The 22,703-nt window shown below is 34.5% G+C and overlaps 1 protein-coding gene across 11 annotated transcripts in view; it reads right to left on the bottom strand.

Annotated features, from left to right (window-relative positions):
• The window catches only part of si:ch211-152c8.2, a 105,484-nt gene that overhangs the window by 72,322 nt on the left and 10,459 nt on the right, over positions 1–22,703 (bottom strand). For 10 of the 11 annotated variants that reach the window (XR_012399655.1, XR_012399657.1, XR_012399658.1 and 7 more), the window contains exons 10-14: positions 21,702–21,787; positions 19,859–20,042; positions 14,384–14,947; positions 12,960–13,037; positions 11,649–11,771 (exon numbers count right to left, since the gene is read on the bottom strand). Coding sequence is in view for 6 of the 11 variants with exons in the window: in XM_073941377.1 (XP_073797478.1) it covers positions 11,649–11,771; positions 12,960–13,037; positions 14,384–14,947; positions 19,859–20,042; positions 21,702–21,787 (1,035 nt within the window). In the remaining 5 variants the exon portion in view is untranslated. Of the gene's footprint in view, positions 1–7,659; positions 11,772–12,959; positions 13,038–14,383; positions 14,948–19,858; positions 20,043–21,701; positions 21,788–22,703 lie in introns of those variants that run through there. The other variant, XM_021470258.3, reaches the window with a different exon arrangement.

The following is a 22,703-nucleotide window of genomic DNA, read 5'->3' as shown; positions in this document are numbered from 1 at the left end:
CTTAATATTATTTCTATTAGGTTATTTGCTATGAAAAATATTAATATCCGTTGTATTTTTTCTTTATGAGTCAAAACATTAAGATTTTTGACACCCAAAGCACCATTCATTCATTCATTCATTCATTCATTTTCTTTTTGTCTTAGTACCTTCATTAATCTGGGATCCGCACAGCGGAATGAACCGCCAACTTATCCAGCATATGTTTTACACAGCGGATGCCCTTTCAGCTGCAACCCATCTCTGGGAAACATTCATACACACATTCACACTCATACACTACAAATAATTTAGCCTGCCCAATTCACCTGTACCACATGTGTTTGGACTGTGGGGGAAACCGGAGCACCAGGAGTAAACCCACGCGACCGCGGGGAGAACATGCAAACTCCACACAGAAACACCCACTGACCCAGCCAAGGCTTGAACAAGCGACCTTCTTGCTGTGAGGCGACAGGACTACCTACTGCACCACTGCATGCGTTTTGCAGCACATATTCTGTCAAACGAATGAAGATCTTTTCTTAATTTGCTGTTTTTTTTTTTTTTTTGTAATTGCGTCTGTTATCTTAAATTTCAGCATGTTAAGCTCTCTCGGCCACTGAATGATTCAGATTCGGACCTCTGAATTGAGATGTTGACATGCCCTGCTCCTGCCTATAGAAAAGCAAAAGTGTTCTTAAGCCAAGTCAAGTCATCTTTATTTCTACAATTTTTATATTTTTTAGCGAAGAAGGCATCAAAAAGCAGCTTATCATACAAATGATAAAAAAAAGAAAACAAAAAGGCATAATATGATTGTAAAACAACAAAGCATATCAGGCAGGCAGGAATGTGGTAGTAGTGGTAGAATGCTGGTGTAGTTGTAGGTATAAGAACCAACTTTGAACCAGAAATAGCTATAACTCACAACTGGAACTGGGTTTATGCTACTGGAAAAGGGGTGTAATATAATAATAATCAAGAGCAGATTCTCTTTGTCTAATCTATGCAGAGACAAGAAACCCACATGTTGAGTTCAAAGATGATGAAGTAGGTGATATTAAGATAACCCAGTCATACCTGTCACATACACATACTTTACTAGAAATGCTGTCTTCAGTCTCTGGTTTACATCAAGAGACATCCATCCACACCCTGAGCCCTCGATACATATGGCACTTCACATAATCTCTCACTTCCTCAATGTGCTGTTTTATTTCTGAAGTGAGATTGCTTTGTCCCTACAGTGTGTTGAGCGGCAGGGTATGTCTGTATTGAGTATAACAGTAAGCCACACTGGACTCCAAGAAACTGTTTTCGATGATCTCTAAGGTGAAGCAAGAGAGAACTCAGGCCAAAGTGGTAATGAAGTTGGTGTTTGCTAAAACATGAAGGCTAACTCAAACTGTGTGGCTTGTGGAGGAGAGATGTGCTGTTGCCAGACAATGAGAGGAGTGAAAATAAATCCTCCAAAAACACTGAAAGAAGTAAACAAGCCATATATAGAGACCAAAATAAATGACTTGGACATTATGGCTTTTGACTTTTGGGTTCTTTTCTGTTTCAGAGCACACTAACAGCTGTATAACATTCATAAAATTAGTGTTGATAGACTGCGAAACAATCTCTAATAGAATAGTTTGGATTAGCGTTTCTTTTCAAATTTTGATAAATATTTTAAAATGTAGCTTATATTACATTTTTGTATTATTAGTACATTAAATAAAAAGAAAGAGAAATATTTCCTTCACAACTAGCCAAAAAAAAAAAGAAAAATATATTTCAGTTAATATTTAGAGAGATATAGTGTTGTTCATAAGAGTAATTTTTTAAAATAAAATCTTTTGATAAGATTAAGTGTGTTTACATGGACAACAATAATCAAATTTTAATACGATTAAGACAATACTCTGTTTAAAAGTCCACCATGTGAACAGCCATTTTTTTTATTTATTTAATTCGACTAAAGTCAAAATCGAACTAAATAGAAATTGAAGACATGTGGATTATGCCGATTTTAGTGGCATTATAGAAGTGCAGTACAGACATGCAAACGCTGAAATCAAACTATTACCGTTGTTTAGGATTGTGGCAGCATTTTGCGACAGTAGTCTATACACACACTTCTGTTTGACACTATTGTCTGCACCTGAGGGAAACCGGAGCACCCGAACACAGGGAGAACATGCAAACTCCACACAGCTGGGTACCCTAGCCTGCTAGGGTACCTCTGGGTACGTATTTCGAGGTCTCAAGAAAAGTAGACCTGGCAATGTATCCACAATGAGCCTGTTACAAAACACACCCATAACTCATTAAGAGAATAAGGAGAACCCTTTTACCATGTGCCTGGTGCACCAACCATTTTTCCCATCCCTAAATTAGTAAAAGTGTATTCAGACACCTGCTCTGTGTGCTTTAGACCATGCGCTTACATCGTTAAAATAGAGCCCAAACCATGTTCTTCAGGAAACATATTAAACTAGGACACGAGAAAGTGCTTTTTCGTTTTTACACATTTTGTAACTCCCACAATCAAACTGTCTTGTACATCCTGGGGTAAAATGTTAACACACAGTCATAAATCTCAGTGGCTATATATGAATGGGCATGAAATCCAGCTAAAAACATTTCTTTTTCTTGAGGCGGTCAGCTTCAACAGAACCCATTCTTGCATTTGGTGGCACAGTTCAGTGGGTTCAGAAACACAATGGACCGTTTTTACACGCTGACCTCCAGAAACCAGTCCCTCAGCGAGACAAACTGAAAGAGTGACATTGTGATATTTCATACGAAGAAGCAAAGTGAACTTAATGGAAAGCATGAGCAATTCTTTCACTGATTTTTCCCCCTCCAAAAATTCAGGCAAGGGCTGTCAGCATTCTTGTGTGGAAATGGAAACCAGACACAGGGATAGTGTGCAGATGCCTCAAGGGAGAATGCAAGAGCCCTTGAACCACAAACTCCGTAATTAGATTATAACTGACTGTCATGAACATTGATTCTTGAAATCAGAACAACAATGAGCCTTTAATCTTTGACTTAGAGTGCTAACGTGCTACCGCTACATTGACTATTTGTCTTTTGTGAGTCAGACTATCAAACCAAACAAACAACAAGGCAATACAATTTCTAAAATGCTTAGTTTGACCTCTTCTACAGCACATTAAAAATGTCCTCAGCTTAATATTCAACAAATACAATGGGGAAATCCAGCAGCTAAACTAAAGCTAAACTAAAGACTTCATGAGCCCAAAGGCTTTAAATCTTATGAGCAAAGGTGCTTTTTTTAAGTACACATTATGCTAGATGGACTGGTTTCCAATGTGGATCTGTTGCTTTGCATTGCAGTTGCTTCTGTTCATTGAGTTTCATCCCACTCCTCAATATAAACTCATGCTGCAGTAATGCATGCACAAGCTGTGGGCTTTCTTGTGTGTGATTCCATAACTTTTCCAGATGTGCATGATTACTGGACGATTTTATTCATCCATTAATCATCCTCTACAGTCCACTCAAATAGAACAACTTCTAGCATAAAATAATATATACATTCGCAATAATGAAAATATGAAGCCATTTTTTTTGTCATAAAACAGAGTTCCTTTATGCTTTCATCCTTATTATGGCAAATATCCAACTTCTGAAATAAGGGAAAAACTAGAGGGACTAGATTTTGTCCAGTAGGAGTTAATTGGATGCTTGCATTGTTGGATTGTGGAAGATCATCAGAGAAAAAATTATTACTAGGATAGGGGAGTCTTTTTGGTAAAATAAATTAGAATAAAAATATGGATGAATCATTTATAATAAATGCAGCAATATTTGATAATCCATTTTGATCAATATTGATTTTTTTTTTTATTTCATAGTGACTTTAAATAAGTGTATATTTACATACACATTGTTCAGCATATATAAGTTCACCCCGGACAATTCTATCTTTTGAGTTCTTTTAAATTTATATTTTTAATAGGAAGCTATACAACATTATATTTGTGCATGCATATACATTAGGTTAGTCAGTACTGAGGCCAAATCTGAAGTTTATTTAACAAAATAGCTAACGATAATGGTCCAAAAACTAGTACAGCCAAATCTATAGAAAAATATTAAATACAAATTTAAAAAAAGAGGAAAAATCAAGAAACAATTATTTTAAATTTTGTAGATTGTAATTTATTTACTTTATTTTTTTTTGCAATATTTTGCTGGGATTAAATTTTATTATCTTTCGATTTCTAAATATGCTTGGTGACTAAAATATTATTTTAATAAATATATCTGTTTAATCAATCTGTTTTGTTTAAATACAACAAATTACATTGGCTATATTCAAATATTTCAAACTGGGCTGTACTCAATTATGCTGAGCACTGTATATATATATATATATATATATATATATATATATATATATATATATATATATATATATATATATATATATATGTGTATGTGTGTGTGTGTGTGTGTGTGTGTGTGTGTGTGTGTTAAATGTAACAATTCTGGTATCATTAAACCATTTAATTGTAGAATTTTTAAAAGTTTAATCATTTAATCATTTTCTTAAAATTATCAAATTCCCTGCTGTTTATTGTTTTTCATAAATATGTAAACTTAAATTAAACTGATAAAAATACTTTTTTTACTAAAATGTCCAACTATTAAAACAAACTCGTGTATGTAATATTTCAGGGATATTGTTTGCCAAGTTTATTATTTTTGTTATGATACTAAAATAATGCAACAAACTTTAATTCCATTTAACATCCAGTCTAATTAAATACATTGAAAAAATGCAATATCTTTATAGATTTATTATATTTAAATAAAAATATATATACTTGAAATCATACTGATATCTATAATAACATTCAAAATGTTAAGTTCAAATTTTTTATTTATTTTAAGATCCCGTATCACGTTCAGTGTACTTACTATAGTAATTACAAGTAATTTTGTATAATTATGAGCAACTAATTCAAAACATATCACACATTCTAACATTACCATACAGTTAGTACATGTAATCAATTAATGTTATTCAGTAGCTAAATGAGAGTAGACACCTTAACCTGTTAACCAGCACTCAGGTATACACTCAGGTATCATTGGTAGGAAGACACTTTGGGCTTTACTATAGTCTACACTGTTTCATGCCAAAATATATAAAAAGTTACACATTATGAAGTCATGAGAAAGAAAAATTGTACTGTGTTCAATATTTGCTTTTCCATATACAAACACATGAAATCAGTCATGTAATGACTTAGAAAAAATATGCCTTGAAAGTAAATTAAGTGTAACCCATTTTTTTTTTAAATTTGCGTTTAAATCCAATGCTGTGTATAATTTACATAGTATTTATAAGAACTAACACACCCAAATCACGGAATGTGCCAGAGGCTGCACACCTATGTGACTGATATTTTCCTAAACCTCTTTTCAAGCTATGTTATTAGTATACACACACACACTGCAGTGCTTCATGTTACACCAGGGGTTGTGGCGGGTTAAGAGCTGATTTTTTTTTTTTTTCGAGCGGGTGAAGATGACCAGCTGCCACCTGCTCTAAGACTCTGAGAAGGTCCCTCTGGCATTTCATACATTAGGACACATTAAGCACGGAGATCGTTCTCCGTTTGGCAGAAAAATGTAGCCATGTGTTGAGGACGTGAGAGAGGAACTACACCATGACCAAACTGCACATTATCAGGACTCTGTGGGTGTTCAGCTGTAAGAGATTACTCTGCAGTCAGGGGCAGCATTTCCCAGCATTTGGCTAGATTTGACCCTACAATCCTATTTTAACATCAGAACAAAATAAAAGGCATTAATCTTTGAATTAGAGAGCTACGGTTGCATTTACTAAGTCCATTCCGCTTGAGATACAGATTCACCAAACATCTAAGGCAACTTAAACCCTAAAAACAAACTTCATCAGCTTAAAATCCAGTTAAAAGACAAAGCAACTCAGACATGATGAAACAGACACCCACAGTCACAAATACAACTGTAGGATACTACTGATGAATGAGCCACACAATAATCATGACTGAACACTCACAAAGCGGGACTTATGATTAAAGCGTCCTCGTTTATAGTTGTACACCATGGGTTTCTCAACCACGATCCTGGAAGCCCACAAACACTGCATTTTTTGGATATTGGATTGGTCTCCTTTATCTGTCCACTGTTCAGACTCTGCTAATGAGCTGATGATTTGAATCATGTGTGTTTGGTTAAAGACACATGGAAAATGTGCAGAGCTGGTGGTCCTCCAGGAACATGGTTGAAAAACAATGGTGTACACCATTAACCAGTGGAAAATCTCCACTTTCCCTACACGTTTTCTACTTCTCATTGTGTGTGCGCAAGAACTGTCACAGACATTTTCACGTGCCCTGCAGAGACCCACAGAGACGCGCCTTTTTGGGACTTAAAAATGTGTATATCCGGGGTTTCTAAATCTCCAATATGTCAGTGATTCGACTTTTGATATCGATTTCTAAGCCGCCATCATTTTTATTTTAAGCCTGAATTACTTTCGCTTGGCTTCGCAGCTGACAGTGCATGCACAGCCGCAAGAGCGGATGAAATGACATCTAAACTGGCTGCAAAACATATGTTCACCGTTAGAAATTGTTAATTAACTAATTTGCCTTATTTAAATAATCTAGACTTTTTATTCATGTGATTATTCAATTTTTTGAGATTTTTATTCCATGGATGTTTTTATTCCTTTGTGTCATTTATTTCTAATTTGCTGTATACTTTTTTTATTCAATGATGTTGATATATTATATATTTCATACATATCTAACATGCTTTGGCAATACTGTACAAAATGTCAGCAGTAGATTTTACCTGTCAATGGGTGCACATGAATCCTGAATAGAATAAAAGTAAAACAAATAGTGAATTTCTTTTTCATTCTTGTTCATCATCAGTCTTTAAAAAAAAACAGTGTATAATAAATAAAAATATTTGTAAAAGGTGTGTTTCAATCCGGCTACCATTCACAAAAAGACTTAATCTGGCTACTTTTCATTTCACAAAAAGACTACTTTAATGCTCTTATGAAAAGATAGATGAGCTAAATATGCACTTTTGTACGTTCATCAACATATTAACTTTATATTGCAAATAAATTATAAGAAATACATGAGAGAGCCAGTAGAATGAGCAACAATGCAGCACTGTGACTCCATATGGAGCATTCACAATGATTATCTTCAGTTACAGCCTTTTAAAGTTTAATCATGACATCTGACCATAACTGTGATTCCTGTTTCTTCCATGGCCAAATATGACATTTAAAAAAATGAAAAGACAGCAACACAAAAAGCTCCAATAATATCAGATTTATTTACTTAAAATGGCTAATCACAGCATAGTTTTAAGTGAATAAATCTGATACTTTTAGAGCATTTGGTGTTGCCGCCTTTTCATATTTGTACATTTTCTTACTTTTTGTTAGGCTGAGAATCCAGTTGAGATTGATGTGCATGCATTTGTGAATATATTTATGGTATTTTAAAATGATTACAATTAAACATTGATAATCTTAAAACTGATTAAACTGACTTTGAGACTTTTATTGACTCACAAGGATGTATGGATATATGTTTTCTGAAATGTTGGAAATATATGTTTTCATGTATATGTTGGTCCTTTTTCTGTGTTTTAGATTTTTCTTTTTTGTTGGACCAAACTAATAAAGGGATATTCAGTTTTATTATTTTGCAAACATTATGTAAATATTATTTTTGTAATCTTCTCTAAATCTTCTAAAACTAAAAATGGTTAGACCAACTTCCAAATAACTAAGGTTAGAAAGGTTAGACCAACTTCCAACTAAAAACTTTCTATAAATATATCGTTTGTGTTACATGTTGGGAACTTTATTAAACTACATATAACTACTATAACTACATATGACTTTAAACAAACATTCTATTAACCTTACTGGAAGACTGAGGATATTTGTCATCAGGTTATGACATATACTCAGATTAACTCTGCTGGATTTTAAATTATTTTAAAGAGAACATTGGTGGCAAGCCTGTGTACAATCTAACAACCATAATAAGACGTATTTTCGTCAACATTACAATATAGCAGTACAATATTTTAAGTTTGTCCACTTTCGACCACATCTAGGAATAGTCAGACACATTCAATCAGCTTACTTTCTTAACATATGTTACCGAATATGACAAAACATCCACAATAGACCATCTACTCTGCATCGATGGATGTAACAGAATATGCAATCAATCATTTTACTTTCTTAGCATATGTTGAAGAATTTGCAGCCACAAAAGACCATCTACTCTTTATCTATGGATCTAATACAGAAAATGCCAGATCGCAACAATCTGCACTATTTCACGCATTATAATCAACATACAATAATTAGAAATATAAGAGTGAATGCAATCGCCTTACTTAATGTACTTCCTTATTGTTTTGATCTGACAGACAAACTCCTTTTTATAAAAAAAAACCAAGTGTCCAAAATGTCAATTTACATCAGCATTTAACCATCTACTCTCTATCTATGTAACCCGAAACATGCATTCAATCACCACATTCAGTCAGCTAACTTTTTTTAAACCTGTGGTGGTCGAAAGTGAGTGAACAGCCACAAAAGGATGTAAAACAGACAGTACCAGATCGCAATATTCTGCACACATTATAGTCAACCGCCAATATTAGGAAATATAAAAGTGAATGCAATTAAATCCCCTCACATACTTTCTGATTGTTTTGATCTGACAGGCTAACTCCTTTTTATAAAAGAAATCCAAATGTCCAAAATGCCACTGCTGATTCACTCCAGGATTTAATAAAGGCCTTTCATGCTTCACTTGTGAATGCTCATAAATTACAGCTCGACTCTTGTATATTAATCTAGTTATGAGTAGAGTCTGTCAGGTCAGAACTCAGGTAAACAGTCTAAATGAGAGCAGCAGAAGAGTCCCGAGGCCTGTACTCTGAGACGAGAGCATGAACCAGCATGCAGGAGATGGGAATTTTTACTGTGCCTTGTGGCGACTGGCACCCAAACAAAAGTGTGTTCTAGAGTTCAATGATGTCAATAAATGAACAAAAAATAAAAGCAGAAAAGAACCGCATAGGAATATCTGCATTGTAGTTGCTGACATGAAATATGACAGACTGAATTAGCTGCCATCACAGATTGTGTTTTAAAAACACCATATATCATATGTATTATTCATCAGTCACTGCATGTGCTGATGCAGCCCAAAAAAGCCCTGATTCTGCAAAGCGTGGGAAATGTTTTCAAGGAACATTTTTCTTTGTCTGTGATGTGAGGTTGAAGACTTAAACTAAGAGTCAATAAATCAACTAGCCCCTGTTTGCCTCAATAAACAAGCCATATGTGCTGATATTAGAAGCTGTTATGATAATGAATAACAGTCACCGTTAGTCACGGCGTAAAGGAGAGCAAGTCTGTTTCTTATTCAAATCTTTGATGTGCAAAACACACAGCACTCTTTCAATATTTGCCCTGCAGAAGTGCACACGTGCTTCTGCATGACCTCCTACTTACTGCAAAGCTTTCAAGTCAGATGTGTTTGGGTCATTAAGCTCTTTCAGCATAAAGGGCAGAAAAGACAAGAGTGATCTTGCGCTTTTAAAATAGAGAAAGTGGCACGATTTGGCCCCTATCATTAGCCATCAAAGTGCCTGGGCCTGATTTCCATCTCAGTCAAGAGCCTCTGACTCTCATTCCTCTCTGGAGTCTGCGGTGTCATTATGGTTGAGGAAAGTCACCTTGCATCACTGTTTTCTGCAGTGCCGGCATCCATGATCGTCAACTGAAATTCTGTGTTAGGGCTTTGAAAAGATTGCAGAGAAAACATGCAACAAAACAAAGGTTTTGTTCTTTTCCTGGAAACAGCAATCTCTAGATCACTTTTGAGACAGGATTTCAACAATCCCAGAAATGGCAGTGATCTTTTAAACCAAAGAAGAGCTTAAAATTCATGGCTAACACATACAACAGAAAGAATTGAAAACTTGAGGCAATAATGCCACCAAAATTGATAAACATGACTCCAAAAATCTAAATAAAAAAGTTAGATATAGAAGGCAGAAGTGTGCAGTACGGCGCATCTGTTGAGCATCTCCCTTCATCAACACGCATGATCGCATTCCATCAAATTCGCTTAAATTAAGTGTTTTGAAGTATGGCTATATTTTACAAGCAAGGATTCTCACACACCAATGTGAAGCAGATGCATGTAAGGAGGGAAACACGTCAAACTTAATGAAACATTTGATAGAATCTACTTAAAGGCAGTGAAATGTGCCAGTTCCTGTCGCAAGATGTCAAAAACAGTGCATTTCTCTGGCACAGACTACATTTACATTGACACCAATACTCAGATTTGAATATGATTAAGACAGTACTCTGATTAGGAGTCTTCCATGTAAACAGCATTTTTTGATGACTTTAAAGAACCACAGACACCCGTGTCAGGAAATGCAGAGTTTTTTTTTTCTTTCCATTTGGCATGTGGTATCATATTCCAATAAACCAACCCTTTTCCACCAGTCCTTACATAATAATCTGATCCAGTACCTCAGTTTGTTGCAGGGGCATAAACAATATTTTGGTAAATGGAAGGGAAAGTGCTAAACTGAAGATAAAGTCGGAAAATTTTAAATGAAACGCCTGAAATTAAAGGAAACTTCAGAGGAGACGTGGATAGCGTGATGATGCAATAGATCTGTGCTATATATATATATATATATATATATATATATATATATATATATATATATATATATATATATATATATATATATATATATATATATATATATATATATATATATATATATATATATTAATGTTATATTTGTATTATACATGCAATATAGATAGCACCGGTATCGAAAAAACACCAAACAATCCCCAACCCTAGTGCTGATTAACTTGCTTTGTTTCTGAAAGAATCAGGAGTTTGAACAAATCGTTTGAATGATTCAGTGACTCAATTGTTTAATAAATAATAAATAAGTAAATAAATAAATAAATTGCGGTTAAAGATAGAAAATATGTGAAGAGTGGTGAAAAACATACATTTATAAACCTAACCGGCTTGTTCTCTGATCCAGGCCTCCAAATTGCAAAGTTCACCTCTGCTCCAAAGCGATTTGCCATAAAACTAAAAAATAATATCTAAAGATTCAATTTTTGGCAGTAAATTCCCCTGAACGGTTATCTTCATAAATGATGAAACTCTATACTTTTACTGCATGTCAATAATTATCTCTTTTGTGTCTCATTTAACTTCTAAAGAATTTAAAGAGAAACATCTGAAGCAGAGGTAATACTTTCCTCTAGGTCTTGATTAAAGCCAGAGCACTAAATAGGTGAGTTTGATGGTTGACAAATGGCCATCAAGCTAAGAACAAAGAACCACCATACAAAGAAATACTTTTCCCCCTTTATCTGCACCTCTCTGGATCCAATTAAACAAGAGATTTTAGCTTACAAGGTCTTGCATGAAAAAAGAAAAAGCTGTGCAGGAACATTAGGTAACTCATGGCAGCTTACTGAACAGTTTATCTATGGAACAAGTATGCAAGGTTTCTTTTAAGGTGAGTAACCCAAACCAACGCACCTAACTTTCACTCAGACTCCTCATGACCCTTGACACCAGCTCCTCTTTCTTATCCTTTGAGCGCACATTGATCCCCCGACTCTTCAACCATGCATGCAGAGTTGAGATGTTGATCTTTGAGAGCTGGAAACAGAAAATAAATAAATAAACCTGCATGTTGCTAGGCAACACATCATTAATTCAATTTCTTACAACTTAAAAATGATGGGTCTAAACCTGGTAGAAATATGTTCAACTGATTTATAAGAGCTACTTTTATAGGCACCTGAAAGTAACAGACTAATTTTAAATACTGAATAGTTAAGTATGTAAATGCCAGGATTTAATAATCATTGTTCATTCATTCATTTATTTTTCTTTTGCTTATTTGCTTATTTATTAAGGGTTGCCACAGCAGAATGAACCACCCGCTATACAGTTATGCTGCTTTAATTTATTTTCAGGATTCTTAAAATAACAGCATTTAAAAAAGAAACCTTTTGCATCATTATAATCATCTATACTATCACTACAGCTCAATGTCATGCATCCTTGTGGGAAAAAAATAATTTCTTTTAAAAATCCCACAACTAAATGAGTCTCAAACCTCTGTTCGATGCTGTAAACTTGTTTTTGTTGCTATTGTTTCAAGGGCATCCATCAAACCATAACATACAAAATTACTCATCATACAAATTAATGACATGATATGGGTTTTTATATTGCTGCACCTGTTAGTAGCCTCCATCATAAAGAAAATGTATGAGCTCATCTTCTTTCTTAATGGCATTCAATCAAGATCATGAACACATGCCAAGCTTGTAATGGGTTATGTGAAACAAAGCATTCACACAATAGAGCTGCTGTTATTTTCCAAATGCACTGCACAATACTACGAAAATATGTGATATGAGATATTGTTGTTGAGTGCTGCAATAACAATATTTCTAACAATATATCAGGCTGACATAATTAACACATAATTATTATTTTTCTAAGTTAATTAATATATTGTTAAAATCTATCTAATATATTGTAAACTCTAACATTTAGACTTTAAAGGCCTCATCTAAGTGGTCAGATTTGGATAAACAACCTATGCAGCATACAAATGTTTGGCACATCAAATTTATTAAACTTATTGCACTTCTCTGTGATATGAATATTGGATATACTGTTATGGCAATAACATTATTTTTTAAGATTTACTGAGTTAATAATAAAGAGAATAAGATATTGGTCCAATGATTAGTACATCTATTGTGCATGCACAGCACATAAGCAATGTTTAAAAACAAACTGGAAGGAAGAGACTATAAATACATGAAGTACCTGATTGTTTCTTGCGTGAACCTCCACATCCTGCAGGCTTTGTTTGAGCCTCTTGGGTTTTGACTGAATCATGTCTCCCTGAAATATGATGAGAAGGTCCATTAGAAGCACTACACGTTTCCCTCAACCCACCAGATTTAATCATTTATGTAGGTTCATCAATAATTTTCAGGAATCTACATCAATTAATTTGAGTCCTGCTAACTCTGGCAGTGTAATATGTCTCTGGAGAAATAAAGCGATTCATTCTTAATGAATTTGCAATTCAAACTTAATGCTCACATTTTTCAAACAGGAAAATGTAAGTGATGTTTACTTGGGTGAAATTATTATTGCATTTATTTCTTAGTCTAAAGACCTGTTCACACCGTGAATGAAAACTATAAAGTAAACTATAACTACACCGATGCATGAAAAGATTTGCAGTGTATTTGTTTGCAACTGTCTGATTGTCAGTGTTTTTATCCTTCTGAAAATGATTACAATAACAATGTTCGTCTTTTCTATTATTGTTATAGCTGCGGTGTTGTCTTCTTTTAATTGGTGAATGTTTTTTAAACCCCATTTTTACTAGCAGCTTGATTCTACACTCTAAAATTAAGTATGCTATTACGAGATAACAACCGCTAAATAAAGCAGACTCATCCAGGAACTTTGAATTACCTTGACCGTCAGTGAATATGTCAAAATCCATATACCTACATTCATATGTATCTGCTTGTCTCTCACGTTGTGTTTTTGACTGTTTGGTGCCATCTTCTGAATGAATATGTAGGTTAGAATATGCTTTATCCAGCTAGTTTCATTTCTGTCAGCTTTGCATTTTTGACAGTTTGACGCAAGTTAGTGTATAGTCCATCAGTTGCTTTCATATGTGTCAGATGTGCGTTTCATTAACTATTTAAAAACTATTATGAATCAGAAAAATGCTTTGAGTGTAAAGTACATCCAGGATGGTTGTTTTTGTTTCAGAATAAAGTCCTTCAGTCTTACACGACAGCGCTCCACATCACGTTGAATGCCTGTCAGGCTTTATTCTGCAATAACAAAGTCCTGGATGTATTTTATCCCTAATTGATAATCGTCTTTATTTGTTTGTGGTGATTTGCACTGCTCGTGGTAGATCATTTTGGTCTGTGTTCTTTCATTTAAACATTGTTAGTAAAAACATCCACAAATTTACAATCCCTGCTTTTTTTTTTTTTTACACTTTTATGGGATTTCAGTGTCACACTAATTGGCTCTGTCTAGTAAATTAGGCCCCAAAACTTTAGAATTATCATTAAAGTTATCTTCCTTGATGTGACTGTAAATAGGCCTTATCTGAGATATATATATATATATATATATATATATATATATATATATATATATATATATATATATATATATATATATATATATATTTTGCATAGTTTACTTACCCCTGTATTACTAGGGATCTGAGGCACGATTTGGGGAATTGTCTGTGAAAAAGGAAGGGGTGGGAGAATCCTAGTGTCTGCCTTGCTCTTGGAAAATGGTAAAGTCATTCTCTGAGGGACTGAAGGTCTGGTGATCTGATTAACACGAGCTGGTGATGTGGAGCAATGGGGCTCAGATGATGACGATATAGAAATCGATGACAAAGGCCTTACAACTGCTGTCAGCCTGTTCGCTGAATAGACCTCAGTGGCATTCACAGGTTTGCAATTGAAGACTGGCACAAGTTTTGGTCTCGGAGGTACATACTGTGCCTGAATCTGAGTAAAATGAATATTTGTGGGCGAGGAAGAGAATTGGGTTGCCAAGTTGGAGGAAGTCCAGTCTTTTTGGTGGAGAGACGAATCCAAATTCAGCCTCTTTCTCTTTTCAGTGGGTTTTCCAGTTGAGTCACACTGACTGTAGTGGTGTTTTGTTGTGTCCCGTGGGTTGCTGCTGGGAAGTGGGTTCAGTACACCCCTGCTGCTGTTTTCTGTCGTCAAGTTTACAGGCAGGCCCGCAGAGTACTAAAAATGTAAAGAAAGAGAAGATTGTGAAAAGAGAAATGTATAATTGTGCACACATGGTTGATTCTGTGCTGTTACGAACCACAGAGGTCTAAAAATGAAGCTTTTAAAGGATCATTTACCATAAAATGGGTCCTATTACACTCTTAACTTCCTTAATGCACTTCCAGTTTATGTATAAAAGATCGGCAGTTAAAAAGCACTTCAAATGCAGTTATTCTCTTTATCAGTGAGCACAGTTTCTGAAACTTTTAAAGCTTTCCATTATTCTTTTATAAACTCCAAATTTCGCTAAATGTCATCATCAGGGCACCAAAGTGAATTTCAAACAGACCAGTACGCAATAGTCTTCAAGGAGAATAAGTTTGAAAGCTATTTGAGAGCTATTTTTATTATAAAGAGACAATAACTACTGACTGACACTACAGATTTGGCATCTTAAGCCAAAATAAACATGAATTTCATTTGAATTTATTAAATGTAGTGTGATTGTTCACATGTATTTCTGATAATCTGATCAAGGGATGTGTCATATTTTTCTATTTTCTTTTTTATTCCTTTGAACAAATAAAATCCAAAACTCATCATTGATATTTATATCAATTTTAATATTTCATTTTCAGATATTAAATATAGAATTGCTCCAACATGGACTGACCCTTTCACAGAACAAAAATATCCCAATTATATCTATATTGGAGAGAATTTATTCATATTTCTAATAATAATCTAGGCAAAAATTATTTGACTTGCTTGTTATAGTTTTTATTGACCTTTTTTAGTTGAGCGGTGTCATAAACCTCATTTACACTAGCAGCAACTTTGTAGCTGCCTGTCGCTTTGGATGTCGACCTGCTACAAATGCAGGTCTGTGTAGGCAAAGAAAATACAACTGGTCTCTGAGCAAACTGACACATTTTTACAAATCTCTATCTCTTCACCTAGATTAGTAAGCTTTTGACATTAAAAAATACTTTCCTGATAACAAAATCTGTACGTTTCCTCTTAGTTAAATGATTATTTTTTGCTAAACAAGCATGTTGATGATGCTGGCCACTGCTATGCTTTTGCACATCCGACATGAATTAATCATTGCTGCCTAATGTTGCCATTATCAATCATTATAGCCTGTGAGATTAATGAAAGCTTCCTCTGCGCCAGCTTTCCATCTGTACTAACACAGGGAACGGCACATATAGTGTTTCAAATCACGTTTCACAGCATTTGTCAAAGTTTAATAACATCAGCCCTCAGCTCTGGCCAATTTAAATTAAACTTTAACCCGTCTGGCTGAATGTTGGACTCTCCTTTATGCGCCAACAACAACTAAAAGGAAGAAATGACCTAATGTACTGGAGTATCAGATCTTGCTTTTACTGGAAGCTTGCGTTTATACTGTATTCTAAGTATTAAAAGCAAGTATCGGTTATCCTACAAACTGACAGATTGTTTAAGGAGGCAAAACCACAACCAGTTTAGTCATCGTTCATATAAACACTTCTCGTATATTTTGTAAGCTGTTTACTCCACTTTCAGTGCATTTGTTATATTTCATTTTCATTATGTTTTGAGAAAATACAAGATTTTGTAATTCATCCGCTAAACAAGGGGTCTTTTTATTTAACTTCGCAGTGGGTACGAAATAAACAGTCCCAACCTTTTAAATAATAATGTTTCTGCATAAAAAGATATCAAGATGAAGATGTTTTATAAAATAATTTATTTAATGATACTATTGTTAAAGCCAAAAACATGTTATCAACAATTACATGAGACAGATAGGCTGCCAAATGCTAACAGATGATTTCTTTTAGTGTACCACTATATTTGCTTACAAATTGACAACTAAAAATACATCTCTACCAGAATCACCTGAACCCACCCACCACACCACACAACGACCTCATACAGGTGAGTGGGCTTGACAAACCACCTGAAGAAAACACACTGTTTCATCTCTCTGACACTTTAACTGACACTTGGACACATTTTGTACCTTTGCACCAGACTACACTTACAATCACTCAACATCACAAAAAAAAAACAAAAAACAACATTGTGCTTAACACAGGTGAGTAGGCTTGACAAACCACCTGTAGAAACACTAGTCTCTCTAACTCAAACAACCCCCCCCCCCCCCGCCCCCCCCCCCCCCACCACCAACTCTAGTATTTAAGGGAGTACTCATACTAGGCTATCCAAACCGTGCCCAGGCATGTTTGAACCCCATTTCCCGGTTCGTTTGAAAAGTGTGAGAGCTCCAAATCGGGCTCAGCTTTAGTGCAGTACACTTGTAGTGTGAGTGCTAAGAGCAACTGAGCGTGAAACTGAAGACGTAACGTCACTTTTAAGGGACTGTTTCATATGGATTTATTAATTATTCTTACTTTTCAATGAACGAAACTGTCACAGTTTTATTAAAGGTGCAAACCCCTTGCTGCACGTCAGCTGCACATTCAGCAAACCTTCTAATACATGCAGCACAATGACTTTCAAAAACACTTATGAACATCAAAATGGGTGGATCTGTTCAGCAAAAGATTTGACTGTGTCACTATCAAACCACCTAAAATAATACAAAACAACACAACTAAAGTAATCTCCATTTTACAGAGCGAAAGCCCTTTTCTTCTGGTAAATTGAACAGTCCCATAATCGATGACATAATTGTGCTCTAGCTCGGAAGGTAAAACACAGTGTGAGTGCCAGCCGAGGGGGAGAGGAGATAATCATGCCTGGGCACAGTTCAAGACAATTATGCCTAGTGTGAGTACACCTAAGTCTCTGAGCACTAACAGTTTCTTCCTGTATTGCCTCTTCTTGTTGAATCGCTGAATGCCTCCTCATTGTGAGTGGCTTTGGACAAAAACATCTGCTAAATGACTAAATGTAAATTCCACATTTTCTTTTAGCGCTTGGGGCAGTTTTTCACAGATAATGAGGGTGAAAACAAGAAAAACTTGTGACCAGGAAATGACACATTACTATGCATCATCCTTCAGGCCATGTTTTTGTTTTTTAGAAAACAGAATTTAGCACTGGAGTGGACGGTTCTGGTTTTCTTGAAAGCTGCTCTCATTAATAAGCATTGCATGTGCCGTAAAGTGTTTTGAAATGCTGTCTTATTTGATCACCTATGCGGGCAGTTGATGTATAACATATCCAAGGACTTCAATTAACATCAACATTTTTGATCAAATCATATGAGTGTAAAAGGGAACATGCTTACCATCAGTGTGTAACTGATCAACAATCATTCAACATTTTTAATTCACTTCTTATTTGATTTTTTTCTAGAATTTCTTATTAGTCTCGTGAATAATTTGATTAGTTTGAAGTGAAGATGTAAAAATGTAAAAATAATATAAAACAAAATGAAAAAAAAACAAGTTTCTGAATATAAAATATGTAGATATTTAATATTAAGTGCAATTAATTACATCCAAAATAAGTTTGACATAACGTGTGTTATGTATATTTATTAGGTAAATTCAAAACAAACATAAAACTAAAACTGTACAATCTTTTTTTAGCATAGATAATTAAATTGATGTATAATTTGTATCATACACTTATACATTTTTTATGTAAATATAAATAAACATTTTCTCAAGTATATGCATGCATGTGTGTATTTATTCAGACATCACACACACGTTTGTTTTTGTGCGTATGTTCAAAGCGTATATTGTATTGCCCTCACCCCACCCTACCCCTAAACCCAATCATCACAGGAGACTGTGTGCAGCTCTACTCTCTGATAAACTCATTCTGTAGGATTTATAAGCATTTTGAGAAATGAGGACGTCACCAATGTCCTCATATTTCACCTCCTTTTTGTAATACCTGTGTCATACCCATGTCATTATACAGATTTGTGTTCTGATAGGTCACACACACACACACACACACACACACACACACACACACACACAAACTATGTTAAAACAAACTTTTACTTTGGACGCGATTAAATACGATAATTTTTTGTCCAGCACTAGTAGATATATAATGGACATTGTTCATGATCTTATGACATTACAGAAGTGGAGCTCGATACATACTTTAAAATGTTAATTTATATTTATATAATATGGAATTGCTTTTACGTGAAATAACTAATGAGCATATTAACTGTCTGCAACAAGGAACACAATTCATTAGATTGATTTATTCACCATAACAAAACACTAAACTTAATGAACTCCAAATGTGTTGCTGTGGATTTTTGTTTTAACTCAAATATGAAATTGCTCCGTTATATATTCTAAAAGTGAATGAGCATTTTAACTGATGTGACAAATGCATTAAAATCAGCCTTAGAAGCAGCTATATTAAATAAGATATTAATAAGGATATTTTTAACTGATTATTAAAATGTAAAAATAAATCCAAAATTGTAGCAGGGACATGCCGTTTTAATAATCTGACAGCAATAAATGCTTAAATTAAATAATTTGAAAGATGATGACAAAGGTATGAAAATTAGCAAAATAACCTAAAAATATTAATGACACAACACTATGTGGCTTCCCTAAAGAATCACAAACCATGTTTCTAATTTCATTTAAGAAGGGATTTCTGCTGTCTGCATAATCCACTTATTTTGGATGTAAAATCTGTACAACACATGTACCTCAGCAGCTTTGTATCATCCATAAAGAAACACAACCAGTTGCATATGTGTTGCAGATGAGCATAGTCATAATGCATTATACAATGTCAGCAGTAATACTAAGCAGCAGAATGCAGCACTTGATGTCAAACCCAATTGATGCTTTCTTTATTGTTGTCAGCAGAACAGTAAACCCAGTCTCAGAGCGACAGAATGTTTGTGTCCATGCACACGTGTGTGTGTGTGTGTGTGTGTGTGTGTGTGTGTGTGTGTGTGTGTGTGTGTGTGTGTAGTACCTGAGCAACTGGTCTGTTCAGTTCACTGTTGTAAAAGCAAGTCTTACAGGTCATCTGCACTGGAAAACCACACACGCTCTTCAGTTCAGCCTGCAGATCTGATATAAAGGTTCTCAGCACCCCCTGCAGGTCGACTCTAGGAAAACACTGTATTGGCTGAGTGCGAATACAGGACAGTGGATATCTGAACAAGAAGTCAAGGACACTGCCAAGAAAATAAAAATTAGTTTCCAAAACAAGTGGTTATAAAGCTACAATGTGGCAAACATGCCACTATTTTAAAAAATAATAATAATAATAATGTAGTGTTTATAGATGCATGTTCTCCCTGTGATGGCATGAGTTTCCTCCGGCTGCTCCGGTTTCCCCCACAGTCCAAAGACAAGTGGTTCAGGTGAATTGAATAAGCTAAATTGGCCGTAGTGTATGTGTGTAAATGCAAGAGTGTGTGGGTGTTTCCCAGTGTTGGGTTGCAGCTGGAAAGGGCATCCGCTGCGTAAAACATGCTGAATAAGAATCAGAATCGGTTTTATTGCCAAGTGTGCTTTACACACACAAGGAATTCGTTTTGACCACAGAAGCTTACAATTTACATAAAGTGACAAGTGACAACACGAAAATAAACATGACAATAAATATGAGTAAAGTTGGCAGTTCATTCCGCTGTGGTGACCCCTGATTGAAAATGGGACTAAGCCGAAAAGAAAATGAATGAATGAATGTTTATAGTTGCTCCTGCAGTGTGTGGTGTAAGGGTATTCATTTAATCCATCACAGAACTAAGTCAAATGTTAAAACAGAGGTTATGTTTGGTAAAAGAGTTGAATCTGCATACTGGGAAGAAACACAATGGAAGCTTTTACTTGTATTTTCTGATTATAGAGTATGCATACTGTATATAATATGCAGGGTTGTTTTTAATGTCGACAAAGTTTGGATTTATTTTTTTGTTTTTAAAATAAAGAAGATATATTTTCAACAGAGTTTAAAGAGGGCCTATAATGCACCTTTGTTCAAGATGTAAAATAAGTCTCTGATTTTTCTGAAGTATGTGTGTGAAGTTTCAGCACAAAATACCACACAGATGTTTTTAAATTCTTTAAAAACTACTAATTATTATTATTATTATTACTGTTAATAATAATAATAATAATAATAATAATTATTATTATTATTATTAAAAATAAAATTAGATTGACTTCTGAAGGATCATGTGACTTTGAAGACTGGAGTAATGAAGCGGAAAATTCATCGTTTGAATCACTAGAATAAATTACTAAATGAAATTATAATCTACTTTTGAACAGTTATTTTATAGTACAATAACATTTCACAAATGTACAATTTGTACAGTATTTTTTGATTAAATAAATGCAGCCTTGGTAAGTAGGTGAAGCTTATTTTAAAACATTTAATAATCCTACTGACCCCAAATTTTTAACGGGCAATGTACATGCAGGTTTAGTTTATACAGCCCAGTGTGTAGTGAACAGAATGCTAGTTGAACAGTCAGAACAGCCTCAAACACACTCATTAATCATTTTCAGCAGCCGATGTACCTGTCTGCCTCATGTCCACTAGGTGTCATTCTTATGTTGTATGAATATCAGTCAAATACAAACCTAGATTTGTAATCTGGCACTAAATTTTATGTCTGATAAAATATTTATTTTTTCCTAGCCTTTAATAATGATAGCTGTAAATATAAAAACAGCACATATCGGTTTAAGCATATTACAGCATTGGTGTTTTTGGTATAAACCTAGTGTGTTTGCATTGGATGATTGAGTGGATGGATTCCTTACTCACAGGTAACTGATCACCTGGCTTTACTGAAGGATACGTGAAGAGCTTGTCACCTATTGGTTTAAAGTACACACTGCAGTAAATCACGTCCTCTTCACCTACTGAGGGAAGCTGATATCCATACTAAACCAAGAGAAAGAAACTGGCATTAATCAATCACAGAAAGACAAGAACATTAAGGCAATTAATGACTTTAGGTGACAGTGGACTTTTTTTCATGTTAGTCTGTGTTATAGTGTATATTTGTAGACAAATGGATTCTTTCAAATTAAATATTTGAAGTGATATCCATCATAGAAATCCGATATATGAAAAGTGCATACAAGTATATGATATACAAGTTTATGTTTGGATTTTACACATATAAAATATATGTAATACGTGTAAACATATATGTCAAAACAGTGCATATATTTTGATATAAGGCTATATATCAGATTTCCATTTAGGTTTGGTTTGAACAGATGCTGTCTATACAATAAAAATAAAACATCGTGCATGCTCGCACATACAGATTGTGTTTTATAAAGCCAAGCCTTTTGACCGATTCTGTTTGTGATCAAAGGTTACACTGTGAACTCTTATCCAAACAGAAGTGGATCAGAGTGCTCAAACACATGTACATGCAAATATGACTATATCTACAAGCACACACGCACCAACAGAGTGTCAGGAGAGAGCAGGACTTTCCGTCACAATAATCTATAGCATAAACAAAAATACATTTTACTGCCAAAATGCACAGACCTGTGAATAATTATAAAAAACATACAGTACTGAAACCATCTGCAAACTGTTTTCTTTAATGTACTAACACAGCGAAAGATTATTTTAAATGACTTGTTTATGTATTATGATGTATTTGGTGGTTAACCAGAGAATATGTCACTCAACCGCATTGTTATACTGACATTAGTCATAATACTGACAAAATTCAGTTATCATTTTCTCACTTTTATGTTGCTTCAAATTAATTATTGATTCATTCATTTTCTTTTTGTCCCTTTATTCATCAGGGGTCGCCACAGCGGAATGAACC

Source organism: Danio rerio, chromosome 24 (assembly GCF_049306965.1).
Source record: "Danio rerio strain Tuebingen ecotype United States chromosome 24, GRCz12tu, whole genome shotgun sequence".
In the NCBI taxonomy this organism is placed as follows: Eukaryota; Metazoa; Chordata; class Actinopteri; order Cypriniformes; family Danionidae; genus Danio; species Danio rerio.
This window is presented reverse-complemented; position numbering and strand designations above follow the sequence as displayed.